General features: G+C 40.7%; 1 protein-coding gene across 1 annotated transcript in view; it reads left to right on the top strand.

The window, feature by feature from the left end:
• The window catches only part of PGM5 (phosphoglucomutase 5), a 77,212-nt gene that overhangs the window by 47,527 nt on the left and 3,879 nt on the right, over positions 1-25,806 (top strand). Inside the window, exons 7-10 of the mRNA XM_074813213.1 lie at positions 3,817-3,932; positions 10,446-10,581; positions 11,559-11,742; positions 17,056-17,190. Coding sequence (XP_074669314.1) covers positions 3,817-3,932; positions 10,446-10,581; positions 11,559-11,742; positions 17,056-17,190 — 571 coding nt within the window. The remainder of the gene's footprint in view (positions 1-3,816; positions 3,933-10,445; positions 10,582-11,558; positions 11,743-17,055; positions 17,191-25,806) is intronic.

The following is a 25,806-nucleotide window of genomic DNA, read 5'->3' as shown; positions in this document are numbered from 1 at the left end:
CATTCTATTCTGTCTGGGGGATTTCCGAATGGACACTGGAGCTGTGTCTCTCTTGGAAGACTCCCCTTTCATGGTGGTCTTCCCTTTCAATTGCTGTACTCGTGCAGCTAGGGCGGAAGTGGGCTGTCCATGCCACCTTCTCATGTTTTCCCCATGGTCGCGGAGGAAAAACCACAGGGTGCCCTGTGGTGTGTACCTTCTACCGCCCTTCTCTTGGGTGGGGAAGCGTCTGCTTCTAATAGCTGAGACATTGGCCCATGCAGGTGGAACATAGGACATGTCCTCTTCCACTTTCTGGAGCCTCTGAGACAGTTCCTCTACAGCTGAAACCAAAGCATGTTGGGAGGAAGGGAGACTTCCCTCATATTGTCAGAGCTGGATAATCACTTCGTCCACTGTTTGAGTCTGGGTGTCTCGCCACCAGGACGCTACTGCTGATGCTTTGGAATGTCCCTCTGGTCCACTTTGCAGGAACTTCCGCCACATCAACTGTGTGCAAGGGGCCTGATCTGGATCCATTGGTGACCGCTCATCATTCAGATCACCATAGATCATATCAAACACAGCCATTTCCCTGAGGTTCTGAATGCCTTTCTCCATGTCGGTCCACTTGCCTAACCGACATAGAGCATCATCCTTGTAGGGGTACCTCTCCCTCACACGGAGCAGGAGTCGCCTCCAAAGGCTGAGGGTTTAAGCCTGTTTCCCTATTGCCTTGTCAATACCAGCCTGCTTGGCTAAAGGTCCCAGCTGCTTGGCCTCTCTCCCCTCCAATTCAAAACCAGCAGCTCCACTATCCCAGCATTGGAGCAGCCAGGTGCAAATTTGCTCACCTGCAATGCGGCTAAAATCCTTCTGCATATCTTGCAATTCACTCAGGGATAGAGATCGGATGGTTACCTCCGTCTCTTCCTCCTGCTCTCGTGATGGGCCTGGTTCATTATCACCCTGTACACTGCGAGGGGATTTTTTGGTATATTTGGTTGTCCGTATCGGGGCGACTGATATTGGGACTGCTTGTCCCTCCGGCTCAGCTGCTGTGCTGGTGGAGGCGACTGGTACTGGCACTGCCTATCCCTCTGGCCCAGCTGCTGTACCAGTAGGTTCACTTTCAGACCCTGCAGCCCTTTCTCCCCCTTGAGGGCAGTGATCAGTGTTAAGGGCGATGCGGTAAGCATGGGCAAGCCCTCAGCACATCGCAGCGAGCTGCATCTCCCGGGGTTTCTCTGATTGGCAGCACACCTTTTCCAAACACTCCACCAGTTTATCGGGACTCTGCACTTGTTCGGGAGTGAAATCCCAAAGCATTGGGGGTGACCACTGACTCAGGCACTTGCCCATCTTCTCCCACATACCTAGCCATTTATAACTATCTGTCCTCAGGGCAGGATTCCGGGTGGTGCTGTTGTTGGAGAAATACCGCATGGCCCAAAACAAGATCTGGCAGACATTCAGAAAGCATTGTACCACGAACACAGTGACCTGGGTGCTCCAGGGATAGCTGAAACTCTCAGAAACCGAGAGAATCTCTTCCTCTGGCTCACCCATAGAGGGGGTGAGACCCCAAACAAAAGCCCAGGCAGCAAACAGGTATTGGTTCAACCCCACAAGCAGCGATACGAGCCCATTATAAGCAGACAGTAACCAGTAGAGCAAAACAAGACCCTTGATACATTTTCCACCGACAATAAATGCCACTACTAGGAGCACAGAGTGGATATGAGGATTAATCCAGCCCCACCATGCAAGCAAGTTGGTCAGCATTGCAGACGTTTCTTATCAAACAAATGCAAATAGAAACAGAAGAAAAATTACACGTAACAGATTGCTCTAACACACCTCCTTTTGTCCTTATCTCAGCCTTCTCCAGCCCCACATTGAGCGCCAAAGTTGTAATGGTTTAGCCCCTGGTGAGGTCTGAGACCACGCGGCCGCTGCCCCTCCTCCACAAAGGGAGTGAAATACAAAGCCCCGGGCTGAGATAAGGACAGGTTTAATACAGCAGTGCAATAGCAACACAACCAACAACAACAATAACAATAACAGTAACAATGATAACAATGAACAGAGCAAAATATCTACCAATACAGCAGTGAGAACAGAGCAAATCCCACAGTACACGCGGTAACTGACTGTCCCGCTTCGGCGCCAGGATGTGACATCTGCATGGTATCTGAATAACCCGGCTAGAGCTTCCCCCCCACTGCTGGGGAAACTTAACCCTATCCTGGTTAAACCAGGACACCTCCTTTACACAGCAGCATTTCTAAGGGCCAATGATATAGGTAGTGCTGTATAAACACATGGAACTATACACTTGCCTCTGCCTCTATACTAGAGACATGAAAACTGAATTTAGGATTAAACATTTTGATAATATTTTTTTCTCCGGGTACGTCTTTAGCTCTTTTCAAATAAGCATCAGCAATTCTTACTCTATCTTATTCAAAAAAGGTAATGTAATGTATAAGTACACAAATGAACACCTAGGCTGGATAGAAGGAGACTTAGAGAGCAACAGATGTTTATTGCATAAAAATAAAAGTGGATTTGGAGACATAATACCAGTGCTTATTAACAATTTAAAGATTTCAGAGAGAGTACTTAAGGGCTGAACTGTCATTTAGGTACATTTATGTACCAGGTTTTGAAAGGGTCAGTATTTGCATATTTGACAGTTCATCCCATTTACCTTACATGTCTACTTAAAAACAGAGTGATGGACTGTCTGAAAACAGGTGTGTCTGTTGATCAGAGAGGGGACTGCATTCGCCTTGACATGTAACTTCTAGGTGGATTGTATTAAGCATGTTGAATCCTGCTTTGATTGAACTGCTTTGCCTGGGCTTGACTGCAGTTAAAATTATGTAAATCGTCTCATGTCAAGTATTCTTCTGTGGGAGTGGAATTCAGGAAATGTTTGTTGGGTGTGATTGTTGCAGCAGTCCTAGGGAGATTGTAAGGTCCTTTTTAGTCAGTCAGATTGATTGACTATATGTCAAGTGTTGTTTTTCATATTAAAAAAGCTGGCTCTGAAAATCCTAGGCACACAATGAAAACAAGTAATATAATTAGGAACAAGAAGAATAGTGATATTAATTCTGCATAAATCCCAGCTTGGGTTCCTTAGAGGATTTGTGGTTTTTTCTTCTTTCTTGTTTTTCAGTCCAGGAAAGGATTTTTTTCATAACAGTTAGTTACCAGTTAACAACCTGGAGAAGGGAAAGCACATCCAGCTTTGGCAGGTCAGCCAGCTAGTGGGAGTATTTTGTATAGGTGTGTCAGAGGAGACGGGGAAAGTAAGTTCAGACTCAGGTTGAGACTGCAAAAGCTTTTTCAGAGGAGATGGAAACATCATGGAAACATTCCTGTATTGTCTTGGCTTTGAACGTACGAACAGAAGTATCTTTCAAGCGTATTGGTGTTGGCCACCTGTGTTTTGTAAAGGAAGGTACTTCAACATGATTCTTTAACTTTCATTAAAATATTAGTGTAACAAAACTCTGTGTCTCTAGTTATAATTGTTTCTTGCCCAATAATGAGAGGAAAATACTGGTAAAGCCTGTTGAGCTGAGGTCCTACATTTTCCAAAATACTACACTTAGTGTATAAACATACCTGTGTTCTGACTGAAGTCAGTTCTAAGACAAGGATCAGTTTTGAATGGTGCTGTTTAACTGTTCTGTTGGTTTTTTTTTCACTTATAGCCCAGCTATCAGGAGATGTGTAGCAAGACCTAGATTTCTCAACTGATCTCGGGCCATATGTAAAAAAAGTAGTGTCTTTTCATGTGATGTTTTATTGTGTCTTTTCCAGAGTGGCAAAAGCAATGAAGGTTCCTGTGTATGAGACACCAGCAGGATGGAGATATTTTTCCAATCTCATGGACTCTGGACGTTGCTCGCTTTGTGGAGAGGAAAGCTTTGGAACTGGTAAGTAATACATAATCAAAAGATTTCCACAGACTTTGAATGACAACTCTTCATTTTCCTGGGTGCCTCAAGTCAAAGCCAAAAGAATCAGCAAATTAACACTGTCTTGTACTGGAACAGAGAAGTCAGTTGTTTCCATCTTGAGGGTCTTCCTACAACTCTGGTGTCCAGTATGTTGAGGTATGAAAAATGTGGAAGATGAACATTCAGAAGCCATAGGCAATCTTATCACTGCCCAGACAGCTTTTGGAGGTGCCTGGCACTCTCTTTTGACTTGAACATAATGCAGGAAGGTCTCACTGGTTCCACTGTAACAGTGTTTTCAGACTGCAATAGCATTTGGAGGGGTTTTGTCTGTATTGTGATTCAGTGTACAAAGTAGGAGATAATGGTATGTCTAACCAGACCTGTTGCAGGCGTCCCTTTTTGGAACATCACAATTACCATAACTTAGGTAAAATCACCATTAGAAGAAATTCAGTTATATGTTGGCATCTATGTTTTTACTAAGTATTTCTCCCTCACCTGTCCCGAGAACCAGTCAAACAATACAATGCAGAATGAAAGACAAGTTTGAGCCCTCATGAATTCAGTACTGACAGGAAGCATTAGAGCAAACAATTAAAATAGGTAGTCTGAAAATCTGTACAAATGTGGGTTTGGTTTATGAGAAAAACTGAATAAATTTCACAGTGGGGTTTTTTTTTTTTTCTTTCCTGGATTCTGGCACAGAAATTCTTTCTTATTTTTATTTATTAGTAGGGTTATGTTAGAAGTGTTTTTGAATGAGGACATATCAGAATAACTTAACCATTTGCCTGGCTAATAAGTTATTGTATATTTTGATGTGAGTTCCATGGAGTTCTTTATTTTGGTGTATAATACATTGGCTACAGCTTTTCATAGAAAAGAATTTATCATGAAGTAAAACTTGGTTACAAATTTCATTTTGCTTTGATTAAGTCCAGTATGAAGTTTGTTGGTTAAGGTCAATTAGAGCAGAATGCTGCTTTTTTAAAAATGAGGATACCTTTAAGCCATAGACATGCCACTTTATATGTTAGCCTGTCATTAACTGTCTGTAAGTGTCTGAATGGACTATGATGGAAGAACCAAAAATGTGTTAAATTTCTTTGGGTGTCTATCTGTAGAAAATAAGAGAATTTAAATTAATAACAAATGTTTATTTTCCTTCTGTTGTTAATGGGAACCAATGTCTCATGATTAGCAACCTGGACACGTTGGCTTAATTGATGTGGCTGGTACAGATTTGTATGGCCTTGAATGCATCTTTTGAACAGATGTTTTCCAAGGGTGTTCTGCAAGGTCATTGAGTGAGTTCTAACTTGGAGAGAGGGGCGGGAGGATCTTGTACCTTTCAGAATGTACTGCCATTTGTTGTGGTGTGTTTTTCATCTGCCCATGAGAGGTTTGAACTGGGGAGTTTTCAACTCTCACTGCTTTTTCGTGCTTTTTTCACCAAGCCAGTTCTGTATCCCTACCCTCTAAATATTGGTTCCTCCTGCTCATCCAAAACCAAATATTTCCATGAAACTTGGGTGGGTCTTGAGACATCTGTATGACCTCATTAACACCCAAATTATTTGGAAAAAGTTCCTGCCTTCATCATTATGTTGAAGAAAGGGAAGTGTGGGTTTTGACTGGAAGGAGCATGTAGGAGTTTGATGGTGAGTTCCCATAGGCTGAAGTATGTCTAGATATCTTAGCCCACGGAGTGCAGCAGCTCCTGTGTGTAAAGCAGGCAGGGGTGGCCTCTGTGTGCCATATGCCATGACAAACCACTGCCTCAGGCCTGTTTCTGCTTGGGAAGTAAGGCTCCTAGACCATCTTCATCTGGTGATGTTGAGTACAACTCCTGCAGATGCTTTCTGTCTCAGGGAGAAGGGAAGAATCTTTGGTCACTTAGAAGAAGCCTTGTCTCATTTGAGGATATTTGTCATTAAAATTTTATGGTGCAGTTATAAAAAAAGCCAAACATCAAATTTCCCTGGCACATTGAAAAGGCATGTTCAGGTCTTGCTAAGCAGACTGTCCTAAGCATTGGTGGACTTTTAGCCCTGTAGATCAGTTATATAACAATCAAGAGGAGTGGTTTCATGGCTTGAAATACTGAAATACTGAGGGCATTGTAACCTGTGTTGGCCTGACTTTAGTACCCTGAGTATCAGATGGTTGTTGAAGTTGGGAAAGAGGGACAGGTGTCTCACAGAGGTCAAGGAAGGGCCTCTGGAGTTTGTCTGTTCTTCTAGGTAGGCAAGATAATTCCTCTAACTTCTCTTTGTTCTTACTTTTCATTTTTTTCCTTCGCTTGTGTCCTTCTGTAGGGCCCTAAACCAATTGCATTTTGTACTGTAGTCTCTGTTCCGATTTTGCAGCTCGTATCTCTTGACCTCAGACCAGTCTCTGCATTCCTAGTACCCTCTGCATTCCTGTCTTAATCTGCTTCTCCTGTCCTATCATTAATTCCTGAGACTCCTGATAAATTCTGTCCCTTGTGAATTCTAAGGGTGCTTGAGCAACATTTTGCCAGACATCGTGGAGAGCTGCTCTGCAGCAGTGCTTAATTTGTCCATCCCAGCATGCTCTGGTCAGATGAGCTTTATTGTACTTGCAGCACTTCAGTGGAGAAAGCCTCCTGACCTCCCATTTTAGCCAATGCCATCTAAAGGCTAATATGAACCCTGAAGATTCAATCCCATGGGCATCCAGACAACTTGAGCATTGGGTTTAAATTCCTTAGCATGTGTGTAGTTGCTGTGTAAATGAATCATGACAGTGCCTATAGGGCAATTATGCAATGACTATGATGCCTAAAGTTTGTTTTTCTCCCTGCCTCAGTTTCCTTATCATCTTTCAATTCAATGCAGCTGTCTGAAAATATCTCATATGCCAGGAGGTTTATTTGTAAAACGCAGTCTGGTCTGTAGATGACCAATACTTCAGTGATGCGAGCTGTTTTTAGCAATAAATATTTACCTTATTGCAAATCTTTTAGTAATGTCCTAAACTGTGTGACCCTCACAAGTTTCTGCCAGTATTGGGCATTTGAATAAATTTTACAGCTTTCCCCACGATCATATCTATTTAGGGAACTGAAACTTGGCACCTCTTTAGCTTTCAGCTTGGAATATTGAAAGAAATGTACCACATAGCTGATTGGAGTAGGAAACTTGCTGTTCTGTGCAAGAGAAAGGAGTTTTACAGATCCACATTCTATTGTCAAACTAACCGAACAGCACTGGAGACCGATCGCTTGTGTACCCAGGTGATCCAGTCCAGCTGGATTTTCCAAATAATACAGAGCCCTGGTTTTATAACATAAGGGATTTTGCTCTGGCAAGTAAATAAAACCAAATTTTCTGCTATAAAAGGACAAAAGATTTTGAAAACATCCCATAGGGCTGTGTTTCCCAGACTTGTTTTCTGGCAGCTGATCTTGGAGCTCAACCAGTGCTTTAAAAACTTCTTCCATTTTTGTAGCAGTGTGGGGAGCTTGTCAGATGAGGTTAGTAGCTTTCTGGTTACATGACGAATGCCCAGGACACAGTTCAGAGAAGGGCGTCAGCGGCAGCAATTAGTTTCTGAATTTCATCAGCAAACTATTAATCAGGATTAGGAACGCTATGTGGCTGATTTATCTTTCTGCAGTTTAAGCCACTTCAGTAATTGCTACATCTTTCATAAATTTGTATGCTTCATCTCTAAATTTCCAGATGCTATTAACAACGTCTGCCTTCTCCTGCAAGATTATGTAAGAAGACGAACTAGTGGAGAATATAAAGATGTGTTGCTGCTGAAATGAATGAAAGCCTTAAAAGAGCTCTGTGGTGGTATCTGTTACAGTAACACAAATCTAAAATAATCTCATTAACTTGAATAAATGAACAGATCAGAATGCCCCTAAATCTCCATTTGCCTAAAATATCATCAAGTTTCAGTTTGCTGGATGATAAGCTTGTAAGACTCAAAGTGCGTGCAAAGTGATTTACCGTCAGTTTGTATAGTCACTTTAGTCACATTTTTGTTTTAAAATCACATTTACAGAACACAGACAGAGATAACTAATTTGGGGAAAAACAATTACATTTTCTTCAAGCATATGACCATCAGGACTCACTGTCTGTATCGGAATTGGAAATGTCAGATACAGAATAAGTTAGACGTGTAGAAGACAGTCTGCATGCCCAACAGCTTTACAATATCAGAACAATCATAATATGAACATTTTGCATGATCTTACTTTGCTTCTCAGGCTATGTCTCTCAAGAATTTACTTCAGTTTAAGCCTGTTTAAGCTGAGTACTTCCTTATGAATGGGAACATACTTTTGAGAGTTTTATCCAGATTGTTTACTCTGAGTTCGGCCACAGCAATTGACTGTTGCAGTAGTAAAAAATAACTTTTTGCTACTGTTATGGAGAAATATGTGACAAATAAACTAAAAAATAAGTTGTCAGAGTAGTTGCAGTTATTATAATTTCCCTTACCAATGGCAAATTAAATATAATGGGATAATCAGAAAAATATTTGTTGACTCCTCTGTTCTGTTGTCTCTTTCTGCTTCAGCTCCTTCAACAGTCTGGAATTCGTTAATGCCTTGGATATTTCAATTAAAAGTGTCACTGAGAATTATCCTGGGATTGCTGAGAGCTCTCAGCAGGCCAGGAGGACTATTATTATTGCAGTCTCAGATATGCATAGTTGCGAGGCACCTTTAACTTGATCACTTTGCGTAGGGCAGCTCTGCCTCTTGCAGATTCACAGCAGCAGGTAGTGGATCTATAAAGCAAAGAAGAATGGTGTTAGCTGAACTGGGGCAGCAGAACAAGCTCCCTCCCTAGTGTTTCTACCATGTCAGCTGGGCAGTAGGAATAAGTGAGCGAGAGAGAGAGCAAAGACACCTACAGACACCAAAGACACCTATGGTACAGTAGATGAAAACCAGAGTTGACCAAGTTGCAGTAACAGATTTTAATTTGCTAGAAGAAAGAAGGGCAATATATAGAACAACATATGTGCATATAGTAACCCAGTAGATGGATATGCTGGTGAAATAAAAAAGGTGGAATAAACAAATTCTGAGAAATCCCTGTTGTCAGTTTTCCTTGGATTAAGAATGATGAACTGAGATGCTTCTTGGGTGCACAGGATTATTTTTCTTGACTCATATCAGGCTAACATTTTTAATTGGTGACTTTTGATTCTGGAACAGTTGGGTTGTTTCCAGCTTCTCCATCCTGACTTTTGCATCTGGCTTACTTTCTTCCAATGCTTTCTCCTTCCAGGGAAGCAACAATCTATTTTTCCTCCTGAAGGACACTCAAGGACACAGCATATGCTAAAGCTGCTAAATGGATTAGAAGAATGATACATGTATACACTCATCCCTCTTCAGAGAGATTTAGAAGCTTAAGCCATGCCAGAACAAGTCTCAGAGCACAACAGAGAGCTTTCCAAAAATTCTTCTATCCATGTTTCACTGTACCATTTTGGTTCAATGACCAAGAACCTTCCCATGAAACAGTGTTTTGTTAGAAAATACTGGTGTTATTGAAACTTTTTTCTTATAGATACATTCCAGTTTTAACAGGTAGAGTTTAGCTTCATAGAAATATTTCTGTTTAAGATACATTGCACGTCTATTGCAGAGCAACCTATTACTCTAAGTTGGCATTTTGGCTTTGGACATGAGAAGTCCAAGATCAAGTCTGTGCTCTTTTAAATTCAGATAATAGACTTGAACTTGTGCCTCACATATCTGAGAGTATGTGCTAAATTCTGTGGAGTATTCCAAAATTGTTCATAGTCTCCATTGTTGGATTGATTTCTCTCTTCATAAATATAAACCTAGGAAGGGATTTAGATCTGAGCACCCAAACAGCTTTACCACTGAGAGGTATGGAGAAATACAGAAAGGAGAAAAAGAACTCTTTTCTGGTTTGTTGGGGTTTTTTGTCCCAGAAACACTTTTTCAGGCTCTTGTGTTTCATCCTGATGGGAGGCCATGAACATTCTGGAAATCTTCATTTTTCATGGAATGGGAAAATTCTTTCTCTGCAACTTGACATCTGCAGAGATAAGGACATGCTGTTCAATTAGACTCACATAACCCAGAACATTCTGGTTCATGGCTAGGGGTTTGCATATCTAGCCCAGTTGTGGGAGACAGCACCAGAAGTGTGAAAACACCCTGTATTTCAGGGAGTAGGAATCATGACTAAAAATGTTTTCCTACTACTGCTTTTTCTATTCAAATAATTGTACATCTTTTTATTTAACCTTAGGAGTACGGACTTTGACATATATAAATAAATCACATATTAAACATTAGTTCTGGTTGTCCATCTGAAGGATACCAGAGTTGCTGAGGTTAGTATTGTTGATTACCATTATGTGACATACAAAGTTAAATGAGACATTTGCTCAGCCTTTTTACCTTGTTTTCTGATTTGCAGTGATGGCAAGTAATTTGCTTTATGTATGTCCCTTTAGGGTCTGATCACCTTCGAGAGAAAGATGGACTATGGGCTGTGCTAGTTTGGCTTTCGATCCTAGGAGCTCGAAAGCAGAGTGTGGAAGAGATTGTCCGGGATCACTGGGCAAAATTTGGCCGGCACTACTACTGCAGGTGAGAAAAATGAGGAAGAGGCACAGGAATTTAGGCGGTTGGTAGGACAGTTCTGCTACTGCCATGACTTGTTTAGCTGTGTTCAGCTACATTTAGGTGTGCATTTGCTGAGTCCACAGAATGAAAATCTGTCACAGATTGCCGCTGTTCTGTAGGCAGGTGTTTTCTGATGAGTAAGTGGCAGCAGAAGTTATTTACTTACTGAAGGAGCAGCATTTATATGTCACTTCTAGTATATGAGTAATTGTATTTTCTGATATTGAATGGCAGAAAGATTTGAATTATTTACTTGTGAAATCTGTAGACATAGCTTGTTGCATGGTGTTAAAAAAAAAAAAAAATCAAGATCCCAGCAAGATTTACTCCTGCATTTATTCCTGTATGTGCTTACGAGTGACGGTGTTTTAGTGAGACTTGGAACTATGCCTACTTTTAATTTAGGAGAACTCCTCCAAAGATCTGAACAGTTACTCTTTTTTATTAGGGTCTCAAAAGGGTGAATTCTAACTGTCATTTACATCTTAGCTTCTGCCTCTCTCTTTCTCTCAGAATACATTTAATCCAGAGGAGTTCACATATCTGTAAGGTCTTTTGCACACAGCTGTTCCTTGAAACTTGTAGCAAAGTTTCCTCTATTTCACTCGGCTGTTGAGCACTGCACTGGTTGTGTCCTTAATCTTGGAAAGCTAGCTGTGTATCGATGATGTTTTCTGTGCTACTTCAGAAACTATGCATCTTCTAAGTGATTTCTGTTGACTCAGAGTTAGGTGGCCAGTGTAGTGTGGTGCACACATGTAATGGTCACATTGCACAGGACTTGTATGCGTGTGCTGTTTTAATTTGCCATCAGTACTTCAGTGGTCTACCTGTGATTTCTGAAGTAAGCAATAAATTGCTAATTGTGAGTGTATTAAGTTTTAGGAAATTGTTTTCTCAAGACTTACTTCTTGGTTCTACTTTTTTTATATATGTGCAAGGTTTGATTATGAAGCACTGGAACCCAGAACAGCATATTTCATAATGAGAGACCTGGAAGCTTTGATCACTGAGAAATCGTTCAGCCATCAGCAGTTTGCTGTGGGTAACAATATCTACAGTGTGGAAAGAACAGACAGCTTTGAGTACATAGATCCTGTGGATGGCACTGTGACCAAAAGACAGGTATGGCTGTAGTGATCATGTACCAAAGTTTTGCAACTGTCACATTGTCTCTAACAGTGTTGTTTCTAACATTCATCTGTCAAGCCTCTCCATTTATTTATAGGATGGTGTTTTCTTTGCTCTGATAGGTACTGCATTTCCTACTTAAGATTAGCTTGATCTGGATAAGATAATACACCTCTGGTTTAGCCTGCACTTGCTGTGCATAAGTGGAGGCAGTAGTGTCACAGAGAATGTAGGAGGGGATGGAGTCCGTGTTGACAGCAATGCGTGTATAGGGAGGGTTTTCTTTTCCTGAACAATGCAAAATATCATGTAGAAAGACAGTCTTTTTCTATTTTCTATCTGAAATCTCCACTTGCTATTACAAAAAAAAGTTAAAATTTTCTTGCTCTTGGTGACCCATGGGATTTGCATGATTAAGGCACTATATCTGTTGTAGCCGATAACATACAGAAGACTTTAGTGGATTGCACCATATGTGGGCACATTTGACTTATCAAGCCCACATGACTGGTTCTGTGTTCCTTGGCTGTGTCTGTAATAAGATTCCTTAGCTACCAAGAACTGCAGTTCAAACTGATCCTTCAGTGTTTTGAAACTCATGATGTGCTCAAAACTAACCATGTACTTTTGCCAGGTGTAAATGTATATTCAAACATCTTGAATATGAGCTGTGACTCATATTAAAACGTGTTCTGATTTTATGCTGTTTATTTTTATTGTCCTAGTTTCTCTGGTTTGTAAATTACTTGACCTGACCAGACCCTAGCAAATGATACTACAGGCCATTAAAACTATTGTCATGCCATTCTGCTCAGTCTTTGTAGTTTCCATTCATCATTGCATCCAGAAAATATAAGCAGCCCACCTGCCACTAAGCTACTCCCTTTGTGCATATTACTACTGAAACAAGATATGAGGACATTGTCATATCCAAGTCCACTGGAAATTACAGGCATGGCAGACTTGTGACCTTTGTACTATTAAAAAACAACCTGAGAATTCTCAGTGCACTTTTCTTTCCCTTAATTTTCATCCAAAGCCCTTGTCCTAAATTGGAATATAATTGCTAATCATATCATTATGTAACATGAACAAAGAAACGTGACTTGGCCTGTTTTTGGATGGACTCTGAAAGTGAGCCCATAAAACCAGAAAGCATGTCTTTTCATAGGGAGAAGCATGTATTTATTGAGAGTACAGTTTAACCAGTTTGTCTTTTGGCAAGGACACATTCCTAGCTTCATGTGTCTGCAGCCTCAGTGGGTTTCTCCAAGCAGAATAAAATAAGAGAGGACATTGATCCATGCAAATGAAACAACAGTTCACTGCTGTCATTTTCCTCAGGTAGCTTGCTCTTCATGTAAATGCAGATGCCTGTTTGTGACTGTCATGAGCTTCATGCAGATTTTCTAGCTATGCTTTCAGGAACCTGTTCAAAGTTTTGTTCCCCAGTAGGTAGGGAAGAGAGATTTATATTCAGTGTAACTAACCGCACTACGTCTTATGAATGAGAAGCTGGTTACATGTTAATTAATCAGTGTTAAATAAACAGCAGGTTCAGAAAGCAAATGCAACAATAACAAAATAGGCAGCAAACAATATGCCCAATCTGTAGCTTCTAATTAATTCTATTGAAATCCATGAATATTGTTTTTCACAGTGCAGTAAGAGGCATAAAACTAAATTAAATGTTCTGCTGTTCTTGAAGACTGTTTTAATTTTTAAAGTCCTATTTTGTTAGCCTTTGGGCACATGAGCACATTAACAGTGCTGCTCCTGAGGATCCTGTAAGCCAGAAATGGGACCAGTTGCATTTTTGCGTGAAATTTGAATTAGAAGGTTGACAATTGCCCATTATAACAGTTAACTTTGAGCTCTTTAATGATGTGTTCTTACATTCTGAGATTCACAGAATAGAACTCTGGAGTTTTGTTATTAGAAGTTTGTTAATGTTTTCTTGCTCCTTTGTTAGATTTGGGATGCAAAGGGCTCTGCATGTAGTCTTGGTTTTTTTGCATTTCAGTTTGAGCAAGAGTCAAGAAACAGGAATTGGAAAAGTTGGAAAAAAGTTATTTCAGATAACTCTCTAGAGATAAGGGAAAAATTATTCTCTGTTCAGAATGATATTTCAGTTGAGTATCAGCAATAAGGTATTTCCTGTCAGAGTAGCGAGTGTAAACTGCTATGCCAAGGGGACATCAAGGATCCGTAGAGGAGCAAATAAAAATTGTGATAATGCCAGTATTTGAAGTAGAAGAGTAGCCATTTTACATGCTCCTAATTTATGTATATGTCTCTATGTCTAATATATTGCTGCTAGGTAGATTTTCTACTGGTGTTACTCCCTGCCGTTATACCTTAATAATGATTTTCAAAATACTAAGGTATTTTGCTTTTTAGTCTTGTTCATGCTAACTTATTATGCTAATGTATTATTATTTATTTAATTACGAAATTAGTAACTAAAAAAATCTTAAACCACTGGGAACCAAACTACTTAGTACGATATGTAGTAGGTTTAGTTTTCTGAGTGCTTCATAGATACTAGTACAATTAACTGGATTGTAATGTATAAAGAGAAATCCCTGTGAAGCTCCATCTCCATCATATCAAGTTCAAAGCCAGTGGGTCAATCATGGAACCTAATTTTGTTTCAGTTTCCACACGGCTCATTAATATCCATTAGCAGGCCCAATTTGCCTAAAATAAATATCTGCAGATGCTCAGTGTGGGAGCTGTACAGAACCTTTTCATCTGCTTCTTCCCAGAAAAAAAAAATGTATCTGTTCCCATAAGAAAGCATAATTCTTTCTAGTGACAAATAGTGCATCCTATTTTATTAAAACTGGAAGTTATTCTGTCCTCTGGGCTTTTCAGTGTGTTACTCTTCTTTCTTTACCACTTGGATTTGTTTCTAAGTTGTGCATATAAAATTTTATGTTTCATGGAGCTAACACCTTCTATATAATACATAGCAAATATGTGGCTTTAAATTAACAGAGCTTATGTCAGGCATAAAAATACCATTGTGACAAACAGTAAGTAGGCTAATTAATTGCAACTTCACCAGCTTGCTTTGACCTTGCAGACCACAAAAGCTCAAAAATGTCCAAAAGTAAAATTTTCTTATGATAGACTGGGCTTTCTGTAGCAAGCAGGGAAAACCTGTTTGATTTTGTCTTTTACACATTCTCCAGGCAATGCTTTTTCATATTTATTTGGTAGCAGTGTTTTTGGCTGGATTTTTTTGTAACTCATGGCTTTTAGGTATAATTTCCAGGAAACAGTGAGGAATATGAAAATTTAATATCTCTCATTAATTTCTGTGGCCTTCCTGAGTGAAGAGCTTTGCTAGTGCTTAAACCACTGTTTCCAAGGGAGAGTCAAAAATCAGGTGTTTTGCTGCTGGGCTCTTGAAAAATTAGTTAAACTAAATCTCCAGGTACAAATACTGTGATTTTACAAGTTGACTTTGACAGTCCAGCTTTAAAAGCCATTGTTTCCCTAGCATATGATTTTTCCCTGCACTTAGGATTATTGTTTTTAAGGAGTACAGCCACTGTGTCTCTGTAATTCCCTTTTACAGAGTATTTTCAGCTCTATGGCAGGAATCCTAATCTTACAGACAAATATTAGCTGTCATCATACATGTTTAAAAATCACTACTGTCAGTTTTTTGTCCCTGAGAAATGCAAAATGCATAAAATAGTAAGCTCAGAAATAGTACAGTGGACTGTCTGAATGCTGGTTGTGTGTTTATATGCATTGCATAAACATCCCAATTGCATCCAAATGATTCTTCTTTTGGCCAATGTGATACCCATATAGATAAGAAGGGTCGGAAGGATGATCTGGGAAATTACAGGCCTGTCAGCTTGACTTCGGTGCCCGGGAAGCTGATGGAGCAGCTCATCCTGAGTGCCATCATACAACACATGCAGGACAACCAGATGATCAGGCCCAGTCAGCATGGGTTTATGAAAGGCAGGTCCTGCTTGACAAACCTGGTCTCCTTCTATGACAGGACGACCTGCTTATTGGATGAGGGAAAGGCTGTGGATGTTGTCTACCTTGACTTTAGTAAGGCCTTTGACACCATTTCCCACAGCATTCTCCTAGCGAAACTGGCTGCTTGTGGCTTGGATGGGCACACGCTTTGCTGGGAAAAAACTGGCTGGATGGCCGGGCCCAAAGAGTGGTGGTGAACGGAGTTAAATCCAGTTGGTGGCTGGTCATGAGTGGTGTCCCCCAGGGTTCGGTTTTGGGGCCACTCTTGTTTAACATCTTTACTGATGATCTAGACAAGGGGATCGAGTGCACCCTCAGTAAGTTTGCAGATGACACCAAGTTGGGTGGGAGTGTTGATCTGCTCGAGGGTAGGGAGGCTCTGCAGAGAGATCTGGACAGGCTGGAGCGATGGGCTAAGGCCAACGGGATGAGCTTCAGTAAGTCCAAATGCCGGGTGCTGCACTTGGGCCACAACAACCCCCAGCAGCACTACAGGCTTGGGGAGGAGTGGCTGGAGAGCTGCCAGTCAGAGAGGGACCTGGGGTGTTGATTGACAGCCGGCTGAACAGGAGCCAGCAGTGTGCCCAGGTGGCCAAGAAGGCCAATGGCATCCTGGCTTGTATCAGCAATAGCGTGGCCATCAGGGACAGGGAAGTGATCTTACCCCTGTACTCAGCACTGGTGAGGCTGCACCTCGATTCCTGTGTTCAGTTTTGGGCCCCTCACTACAAAAAGGACATTGAATTACTCGAGTGTGTCCAGAGAAGGGCAACGAAGCTGGTGAAGGGTCTGGAGCACAGGTCGTACGAGGAGCGGCTGAGGGAACTGGGGTTGTTTAGTCTGGAGAAGAGGAGGCTGAGGGGAGACCTCATGTCCCTCTACAACTGCCTGAAAGGAGGTTGCAGAGAGCTGGGGATGAGTCTCTTTAACCAAGTAACAAGCGATAGGACAAGAGGGAATGGCCTCAAGTTGTGCCAGGGAAGGTTTAGACTGGATATTAGGAATCATTCCTTTCCAGAAGGGGTTGTTAGGTGTTGGAATGGGCTGCCCAGGGAGGTGGTGGAGTCCCCATCCCTGGAGGTGTTTAAGAGTAGGGTCGACATAGCGCTGAGGGATATGGTGTAGTTGGGAACTGTCAATGTTGCGTTGATGTTTGGACTGGATGATCTTTAAGGTCTTTTCCAACCTTGATGATTCTGTGATTCTGTGATTCTTTTCACTTTTTATTTTAAAGCAATGAACTGTGATTTGCAAAGGTACTTCCACCTTACATTTATGCTGCTCCTTCTTCTTCCATAGGGGCTGCGGATTATTTTTTCAGATGCTTCCAGGCTCATCTTCAGAATGAGTGCTTCTAGCCATGTGAGAGCTACCCTACGAATCTATGCAGAGAGTTACGAAAAGGATCCTAGCCAACACAATAAGGAACCACAGGTAATGGAATAGTATTGTAATAAGTCAATAAGTAATGCATTTCTCTGTGCACCAATGGCTGCAGGTTTTCATCTTTAATCAGAAGGAACGCTCACTCACCACTTTGACCTGTTTACTGTATTTGTGGATGATTTTCCTAGCCATGTGAATGTACATGCTTTGAGGCAGGACCGGCAGTTTTAATATGTGTTTGTGTAATATCTAACACAACAGGAATATCAGGGGCTGAGGTGCCTGGTGATAAATGCTGGGGAAAGACTTTTAGTCTATTAAGAGAAGCCATGCTAATTTTAATTTTTCGCTCATTTTTTGCAAGTGTTGTAATCTTGAGTTATAGAAAAATATTTTTAAAAAGATAATTATTTTTCAAGCAGGTTATCTGGGGATCACTTAGTTACAGCATCCCAGAGATTCCTCATGATGAGAGTATAGTTAGGAAATATGGATGCCAGAGTCTAAACAATGTAGGGATTCCTTGTAAGGGAGAGACTTGCAGCTGTCTGAGAATTCTCATATCATAACCAGACTCTTTCCTGAGAAGGGTGAATGTTGAGAGCAAGTTGCCATATAGTCCAGCAGATGCCTTCAATTAATAAGTCACATTTCAAACTCTCAGATTTTTCTCAGTAAAACACCTCATGCTGTGATACACAACAAGAAAGGACTAAGGATGTTTCATGGAAGAGAGGATAAGCATTTGACTCACAGTAAATCGAACACCTGTATTTTGAAGTCCCATGTAGTTGTGTATTCATGACTGGAATGCAAATGCAAATTTCCCAAAACATAAAAGCTGTCAAACACATTTGAACCCTAGGTAAATGTTTGACTTTGTTTTTTCACCAGATTCCCCCAATAAACTTGGCAACAATAGTTGGACTAGATGATCCTCAAGGTCTTTTCCAACCTTGATGATTCTGTGATTCTGTGAAGTTTCTTATGCTATTAAACAATTGTCTATCAGTCATGAAGAGTGCTTCAGTTTTTCCAGAAATGTTGCAGACTCCATTCCTGCAGATATGATCTATTAATTTTATTTGCTTTTTCTTAAAGTAATAGTTTGCATCGTCAGTAACTCCTTGGATAGAATACTTATAATGTTAAGCCTCCGGCAGAGTAAAGGACCGTTTTTTAGCAATTTTACCATTTTTCTGTGTATCCAGGTTTAGTCAGCCAGCAGGGTCATAAATACATTTTGACCAAGGAAGAACACTCTACAACCCCCTTTGCACTTGCTACTGTATTGGATGTATGTGGCAAGGTTTTGGTATTGGAGGAACTGCAGGAGTGGCTTCTGTGAGAAGACACCAGAAGCTGCCCCCATGTCGAACAGAGGCGGTTCCAGATGGCTCCTAGATGGACCCACCACTGACTAAAGCTGAGCCAATCAGTGATGTTGGTAGCCCCTCTGTGATAACATATTTAAGAAGGGTGAAAAAAGCTGTACAACAGCAGCAGGGAGGGAGGAGTGAGAATTATGTGGAAGAAACAACTGTGCAGACACGGAGGTCAGTGAAGAATAGAGGAGTGATAGAGTGTCTGGGTGGGCACCTGGCAGGTAGCCAAGGTCAGTGCACCACAGCTATGGCAAACTTTGTTACAGCACAGATTGTTTATCAGTTGCAATTAAGCTGACCATTTTAAGTATGGTTCTTTGTGCTATGTAGGCAAGGCGCAGATGAAATGAAAATAAGTCATGGTAAGAGACAGACGTAAGAGTTCATTTTAGGGGTTTGCAGTGGACTTACAGTAGCCTTTTGATATGTGTCACAACAAGTGTGATCTGAACATGTTTCCTGTCTAATGAATCCTAACAAACAATACTGGAAAACAGTAAAGCATATACTTGCAGCATTCATCTAGCTAAATGAGAACATGCTTTTTAAAATTGAATCTTTTTTGCATCAATGGATTGTTCTACTTGTTACAAGGTATGCAATGTGAGAGAAGTGACATGCTGGCAAAGTTTAGGCTTGTGTGTCTCCTAAGGTAACCTACAATCAATGCCCAGTATTTAACACTTGTTTTTTTAAATGAGTGGAAAATAGCAAATATTCTCTGTGAATTTTCCACCTGTGAAGAGACTAGATTGAAGGAGCAGAGGTTATCCTCAGAAAATGGGGAATGTGCTGCCCTACTGTTACATTTCATCTCTGTTCTGCATGGATTTGCTTGAGAGAGGTGCATAAAGTCCACTGCAAGATGTTGTGACCTCACTAGCAACACAGACTCTGTCCAGGGAGCAGCAAGAATGGGGCTGCATGAGGTGACGGGAGCCAGGCACCCAGAGCAGCTAGACCACAGGCAATGCCCTCATTGTCTGGGGGACAGTCCCACAGCAGGCAAGTGGAGTGGGCAGAGTAAGGCTCTGGTAACAAGCTTCATTGACCATCCCAGACAAGGCAAGTTATAGGTCAGGTTCAGGGTCCATCTGGAACGGCAGGAGATGGGCCCAGAGACAGGGCTGGAGACAAGGCAACAGTGTGGGTGCATCCAGGAGACAGGGTCAAAGTAAGAACTGGAGACAAACTACAATGTACATCCAAGGAGTCCTCAGGAAAAAAGCTACCTATAGCACAGGTCTGAGGTCCACTCAGGCAGCAGAGCCACAGATGAGTCTGGAGACAGGCACTCCTATGGCATAGCTCAGACAGGAACTAATCCCACTGGGGCAGACTGAAATGGGCCATGTTAGCCCATGGACAGGGTGCAGGGGACAGTCCTCAGGGGAGACTCGGCAGGGCCAGTAGGGTTTGTCACTGCCCTCAGGGCTTTCAGTGTCTGGTCTTTTATTCTAGACACCAAAAAGTTCTGTTATTCCCAGGGACAGAAGGCTGGAAGGTGTTTTTCTATACATGTACCAGAACCTGTCAGATTGTTACACTGTTGGCTGTTTTACAGGATACTCACTAGTGAACAGATAATCCCAGGGGTAGAAACATCATTGCCTTTAAACTTGTTGCAGGCACTTCCCTGCATTCATGCAGTGCAGATAGACATTTTAACATTCAGACTGCCTCAGGAAATATGTAATACTGTAAACAGCCTCCTCATCTCTTGCCATGTGCACAAAACCTGGGACAAATAGCAGTTTCATCTCAATTAATGCAGTAAATTCTTTAGTATAGTATTGCACAGTTCCCACGGCTCCTTTTTCCTTGCCCTGGCTGGATACATTGCCAGCAACGTGAGGGCATTAGGACCTGCAAGGTCATAGGTTTTTTCCCACAGGCAGGTGGTGGATTTCAAGGGAGTAAGTAAACTTGATTTCAGGAGATCCTCATGTTAGTACAAAAATAACTGAAAATTTCTGAACATTTGAATAAGTGAAAAGTTTGAAAAGTGAATAGCAAACTCCTTTTTCAGAAAACAGCATTGCCGGGGAGAGGTGGCATAATTTTCTTGACACTGTAATTCCTTTATTGTTTAGATTGCTTTGAGATTCATACTGACACATTAACATCTAGAAGAGCTGTGACAGATTTTAAATTTTAAGTACTTTGTTTCCTATTTACTTTCAGTAATAGGGACACAGTCAGTGTATTCATAAGTGACTGGTTATTTAAAGAGCACTAACCTAAAGAAGTTGTGTAAAGCCTTTTCCAAAATTAATCAGTCAACTTGTCAGCAGTTTTCAGTTTTTCTAATTTGCTTCTGTTCTCTTTGACAGTGAACTGCTGATGGTGAATCTTCCGCAGATAAGCAGAAATCTGAACCACACCTTCCAATATGCATTGTGTTAACTGAGACTTACTGTAAAGACAATATATACATTTCTTTTAAAAAGAACTGTTCACTTGAGGTGGACAGAATTAATCATTCACATTAGAGGTGCTGTACTTCTGTGGATGACCATAACTCCTTTCCCACAAAATATTGGACCAGGTGATTTTTTGACATCCCTTGTAACCTGGGCTGTTCTATGAGGAACCCTTGCTCACAATAAAATTTGGACAAAGATCTGTAACAGTGCTCAATATCATCCACGTTCAGCTACTGTGAGAGTGCTAACTGTAGGCCCTACTTTGGTTTGATACCCAACAGAAAGCCTAACATACTTTGAAGCACTACTGAGACTGCTCAAAGCTGTGCCTTTTAATTTTTGCCCCAGGGAGCCATTCAAGTGAGTGGTGCTCAAGTGAAGCTCTCCTCATACTTTGTTGTGCTTCAGTACTGTGTAACTGCAGGTAACTCTGCATGAGCCTTAGAGGAAGAGCTGGTTTTCAGGCCTTATTGCCTTTAAGTGTATGTTTTCCTTCAGAAACATTAGAGCTTCAGTAAGAGCATTCTTGTAACCAGACTGAAGCAAGGCTTGGAAGGACCTTTTGTTCCAATTTATATGTAGGTCAAACAGTAGCTATTAATGAATGTGAGGGTCACCCAAATCTTATTTTAGTAGTGTCTTTCATACAATTAATTGGTAATACTTTCCACCTAGAATAAATTCAGCATAGACAACTGCTTGATCAACAACACAGGAGTCCAAGGGAAAGTAGTAAAACATGCCAATAGTTAGAAGTCCGAGGTCATAGATAAATGTGAAGAGCAGTGGCTTCTGGCTGTTGAACGATCTGTTGAAGGAAATTGACAAAAGTGGCTTCATGGTCACCTGGTAGATAAGGAGTGGCTACTTTTTTTGTGTGAGTAGTTCAGTTCTTCCTATAAGCCAGTATCAATAGGAATGAAAACCAGGAGCAATAAGGAAAAATGACCACCATGCTGTCTGCAAAGTATATTAAAAACAATTCAATGTGAGCATTTTAAAATTGCATAATTTATAGTGGTGACACAATCTAGTTCCAAAACAAAGTCTTGAAAACAATGCTCAATGCTTTTCTAAAACTGAAATGTTCCCCTTAGAATGGAAGACCCCTCTGTTGATACTCCTTGTCAGTGGTGATGCCCCTCATCATTGTGAATTCCTGCGAAAACTCCTTTCCAGCTGACTTGGAACATTTCCCTAAAAGACAGTATCTTTAATTTTAACCAGTCAAATAGGCATCAACTAGCAGTTTCAGGAAGTTCAGTTCATTATAACAAACGACAGACTTCTCTCTGAAATCTTGGACCTTTATGCATTAGTATGGTTTTTTTTTCTAGACTTAATAGAGTTATTAGCTGTCCTAAATTTAACACAGATGGAAGGTCTAGAGATGTGTTAAATGGGCATGAAGTACTAAAATAAAAGTTTATTGACCTTTAGGCTCATTTATAGCCTCATTTTATAGATCAGCTCATTATTCATTATTTGCAGATCCTGACACATGGTTAATATCTTCTTGTCCTTTGTCTAGCCACCTAGATATATTATTGAACTTGGGTTCAAACAGGGTTTCATATACAAAGAAATGACTCATTATGCAGAGTTGTTTTGAATGGTTTTATTTGAAAATCCTTCAACAACATAGTTGTGCTGCTGTTGCAGGGTAAGTGCCCTGGGAATAGTGTAGTGAGTAATCTGTTCTGAATATGGACTAACTAGATCTGTTTACAATATGTTATTATTCACTGTGTGAATTGCAACAGCAATAAACAGGCATTGTCATAGACTTAATGCAGTCCGTATCAGGCACTCTTTAAATGGGATGCAGTGAATCACAAATGCTGCAATTACTTTTGCCAAAGTCTAGTGAACTGTGTGCTGGTGAGCTACAGAATCATTAGATTAACAGTGGCCAAGCAAAGATTTTGGGGCAAGAGTTGTTTCTTTGTGCTTCTGTCCAAAAGGGCAAGCCAATCAAAAGAAAAATAATTGGGATAGAAAGTGTCTTGATCATCAAAGACTGAATTTCTGAAACACTTTTTGAATGGCAAGTAGCAGAGGAAAAAAACCCTGATTTTCAGGATAAAATTAAAGGTTTCTGTATGGTTCTGTCAAGACACTTAAAAGCACAAGTGCAGTTTGCTAGAGAATTGTTGCCTTTTCATTTACTTTTGAAGCATTGGGTCTTTTAGCATGGCTCTGGTTGGCTATTAAAACATACTATGGTCCAGAGAAATCATATGAAGTTCTGCCTTTACTATTAGAATCCATAAGATTTTCTTTAAGGGGATGTTGGATATAGAGATTTGTTTGATCACACTCTTAGGTAACATAGCATGTTTGTGCTCTTAAGATAATTTAGCTCCTGATTCTGCCTAAAGCCGTACAATGAACAAATTTTAAATCAGCTGGATCTGGAAAGGAGCATAGGAAAAATACCTCATGTGACAGTAATTATAAAATAGTTCATGAATCAAGGAAATGAGTTCATTAAACCTAATCTTCACTCAAAGCGCTTTGGATACACTAGAAAAGAACTAATCTGTTGCAAACATAGATCTTTCCATACATCACTCAGTTTACATTTTCCTCCTGTATTTTCACCCCTCATGCCTGCCCTTCTCTATTGCTAGGGACAGAACAGCTGGCCTCCTGACCTTTACTGTAATTTTATTTGAGTTAGCAGACAGACCATGCACAAGAGTAGAGAGGTCAGTTTCCTTTTTCCCACGGTGAGTGTGCTGCTTTTTGGTAATGAAGTGAATGCTACCAGTGTTGTGGATGTTACAGAGCCGATCCAGTTTGTTCCATGATGAACCAGGCTATCCACATTGCTTAGATCTTCAAGGATGGGTGGCTGTAGCATAAACCTTTCCAAAGACTTCTGTTTTTTGGAATGTAAGACCAGAGCAGGCACGCTAAGCTGAGCTGTTTGTTGAGCCCTTATGGCAGAAGCCCTGCAGGAGGTACAGCTGTGGTGCCAGGCTGTGTGATCTTAGTGCTGAGCTCACTTCGTAGTTGTTTTAGTCCATTCTTTGTGTCTCTTCCATCACTTTAGTCTTGCTTTGTTGTGCATTGGTTTGACTTTTAAAGTACATTATAGCCAAAGGAAAAGCTCCTTCTAATAGGTAAGGCTACCAAGACATGTTTTTTGGGGGATTTGCCCCTCTCTTCTGCCTTTGTTTTTCTTTCCCTTATTTCATGTGATAGTGATTCTGTTGCCCAGGCTACAAAGCAGCTTTAAGCAGTCACATGAAGCAAGGGAAAATGACATGGGAGCAGGAGGAGGTAAGAAAGGATGGAGTTATTTCTCAATTGTGTCCTTGTTCCAGGACTTATAGTTGTCTCAGTTACCCTGACCTCTTTGAGCAACCTTCTGTGTAATGTTTAAATGATAAAAAGAGAATGACTGAAAATGAATTTAAGTGTTAGGAGAGGAAAGGATTTCATGCCTGAAACGTCAAGGCTTATTGTAATTTATACAATAATAATAACACCACCCAGCAACTACAGCTTTTGGTGACTTCAAAGTATTCTGCAAGCATGTTTTTCTCAAGGCTACTTTTGCAAACTATAGAACTACTTTAATTGTTACTAAATCTGATAGATAAGCAGCTGAAGAGGTAGGATTTGGGGTTTGACAGCAGTTTTTAGAGTGGGAAGATGCAGAGATGAAAAACACTTGGCACATCTATCTTTACAGAGCTCCAAAAGTTAAACTCTAGCCCTTCTTTGATGATTCCATGCTGTACTAACCCACTTGTTTATCTCTCTTTAATTTTGAAGCATTAACAATTGTTCCAGGGACATGAATTCTTCTGGAACATGTAGCACTGTGCCAGCTCTGCTTAGAAATCTGTTGCAAGGTCTGAACGTGTGTTCTGAAGTAATTACTGTCATTTTGATTATTAGTAATTCAGGTATCTAAATGCCTTTTTAACAGTCACACAAGGTTTAGTTGATTGATGCTGGATCTTTGTCCCCAGTATGACATTGTTTTAAGACTGGCTAATTCAGATGGCCTTCCATTACCTCTTCCTGTGATCCCAGAATACAGGGAGCAAATGGTTTAGTGTTTGCAAATACTGACATAAATACAAATAATTGACCCTGTGTTCCTAGTGTTCCATGGGTATATGTAAAGCTGAGAGAGCCCAAAATAACACTGGTGGACGTGTTGCTGAATGCAAAATGCAGATCAGCACAGTGAGAGAAGACAGAGCGAAAGTTTGAGAACTGTAAAATAGAGTTGTAGTTAGTTGGTGTTCTCTAAAATATTTGGGTCCTATTTGAGGGTATTGCCATTCTCCGAGCTTTTTTTTTGTTTTATTTTTCCCGGATATATTCTTCAGAATTCTTTTTACTGATGAGACTGATGGGGCAACTTGGTTTTGAGACTTATATTGGACTGGGAAAAGTGAATTTGGGACCTATGGAAAATGTCCATGCTAGACTGTGTAAAACTCACCTACTTTTGGTTTTCCTAACAAGAGGGAAATTCAGTGCAGGCTGAGGGAGAGACTGAAGAGAAAAGATTCACAAGCTTTCGAGGCAAAGTCTGGACAGATGATTTTGCATCAGAACTGCATGCAAGTTGGCAAGTTTTAGCATAAGTGCTGCCCATAGTGGGTTTTCACAAGGCATTTCTTGACATACAAGTGACATTTGTCCACCTATTCTGAGAAAAATATTTTCTAAAGCCAAACTCAAGACACTGCTGAGCTTTTCAACTGCAAGCAGGTACATTTCAGCCCTGCCTGAGCCTTTGATGAACTGAATCTATCATGGGGCAAATCTTATCGGAGAACTTGACTAGAAGAAGGGGAGTTGTACAGAATTTTCTTGCAAGATCA

This window comes from Strix aluco, chromosome Z (assembly GCF_031877795.1).
Source record: "Strix aluco isolate bStrAlu1 chromosome Z, bStrAlu1.hap1, whole genome shotgun sequence".
NCBI lineage: Eukaryota > Metazoa > Chordata > Aves > Strigiformes > Strigidae > Strix > Strix aluco.
This window is presented reverse-complemented; position numbering and strand designations above follow the sequence as displayed.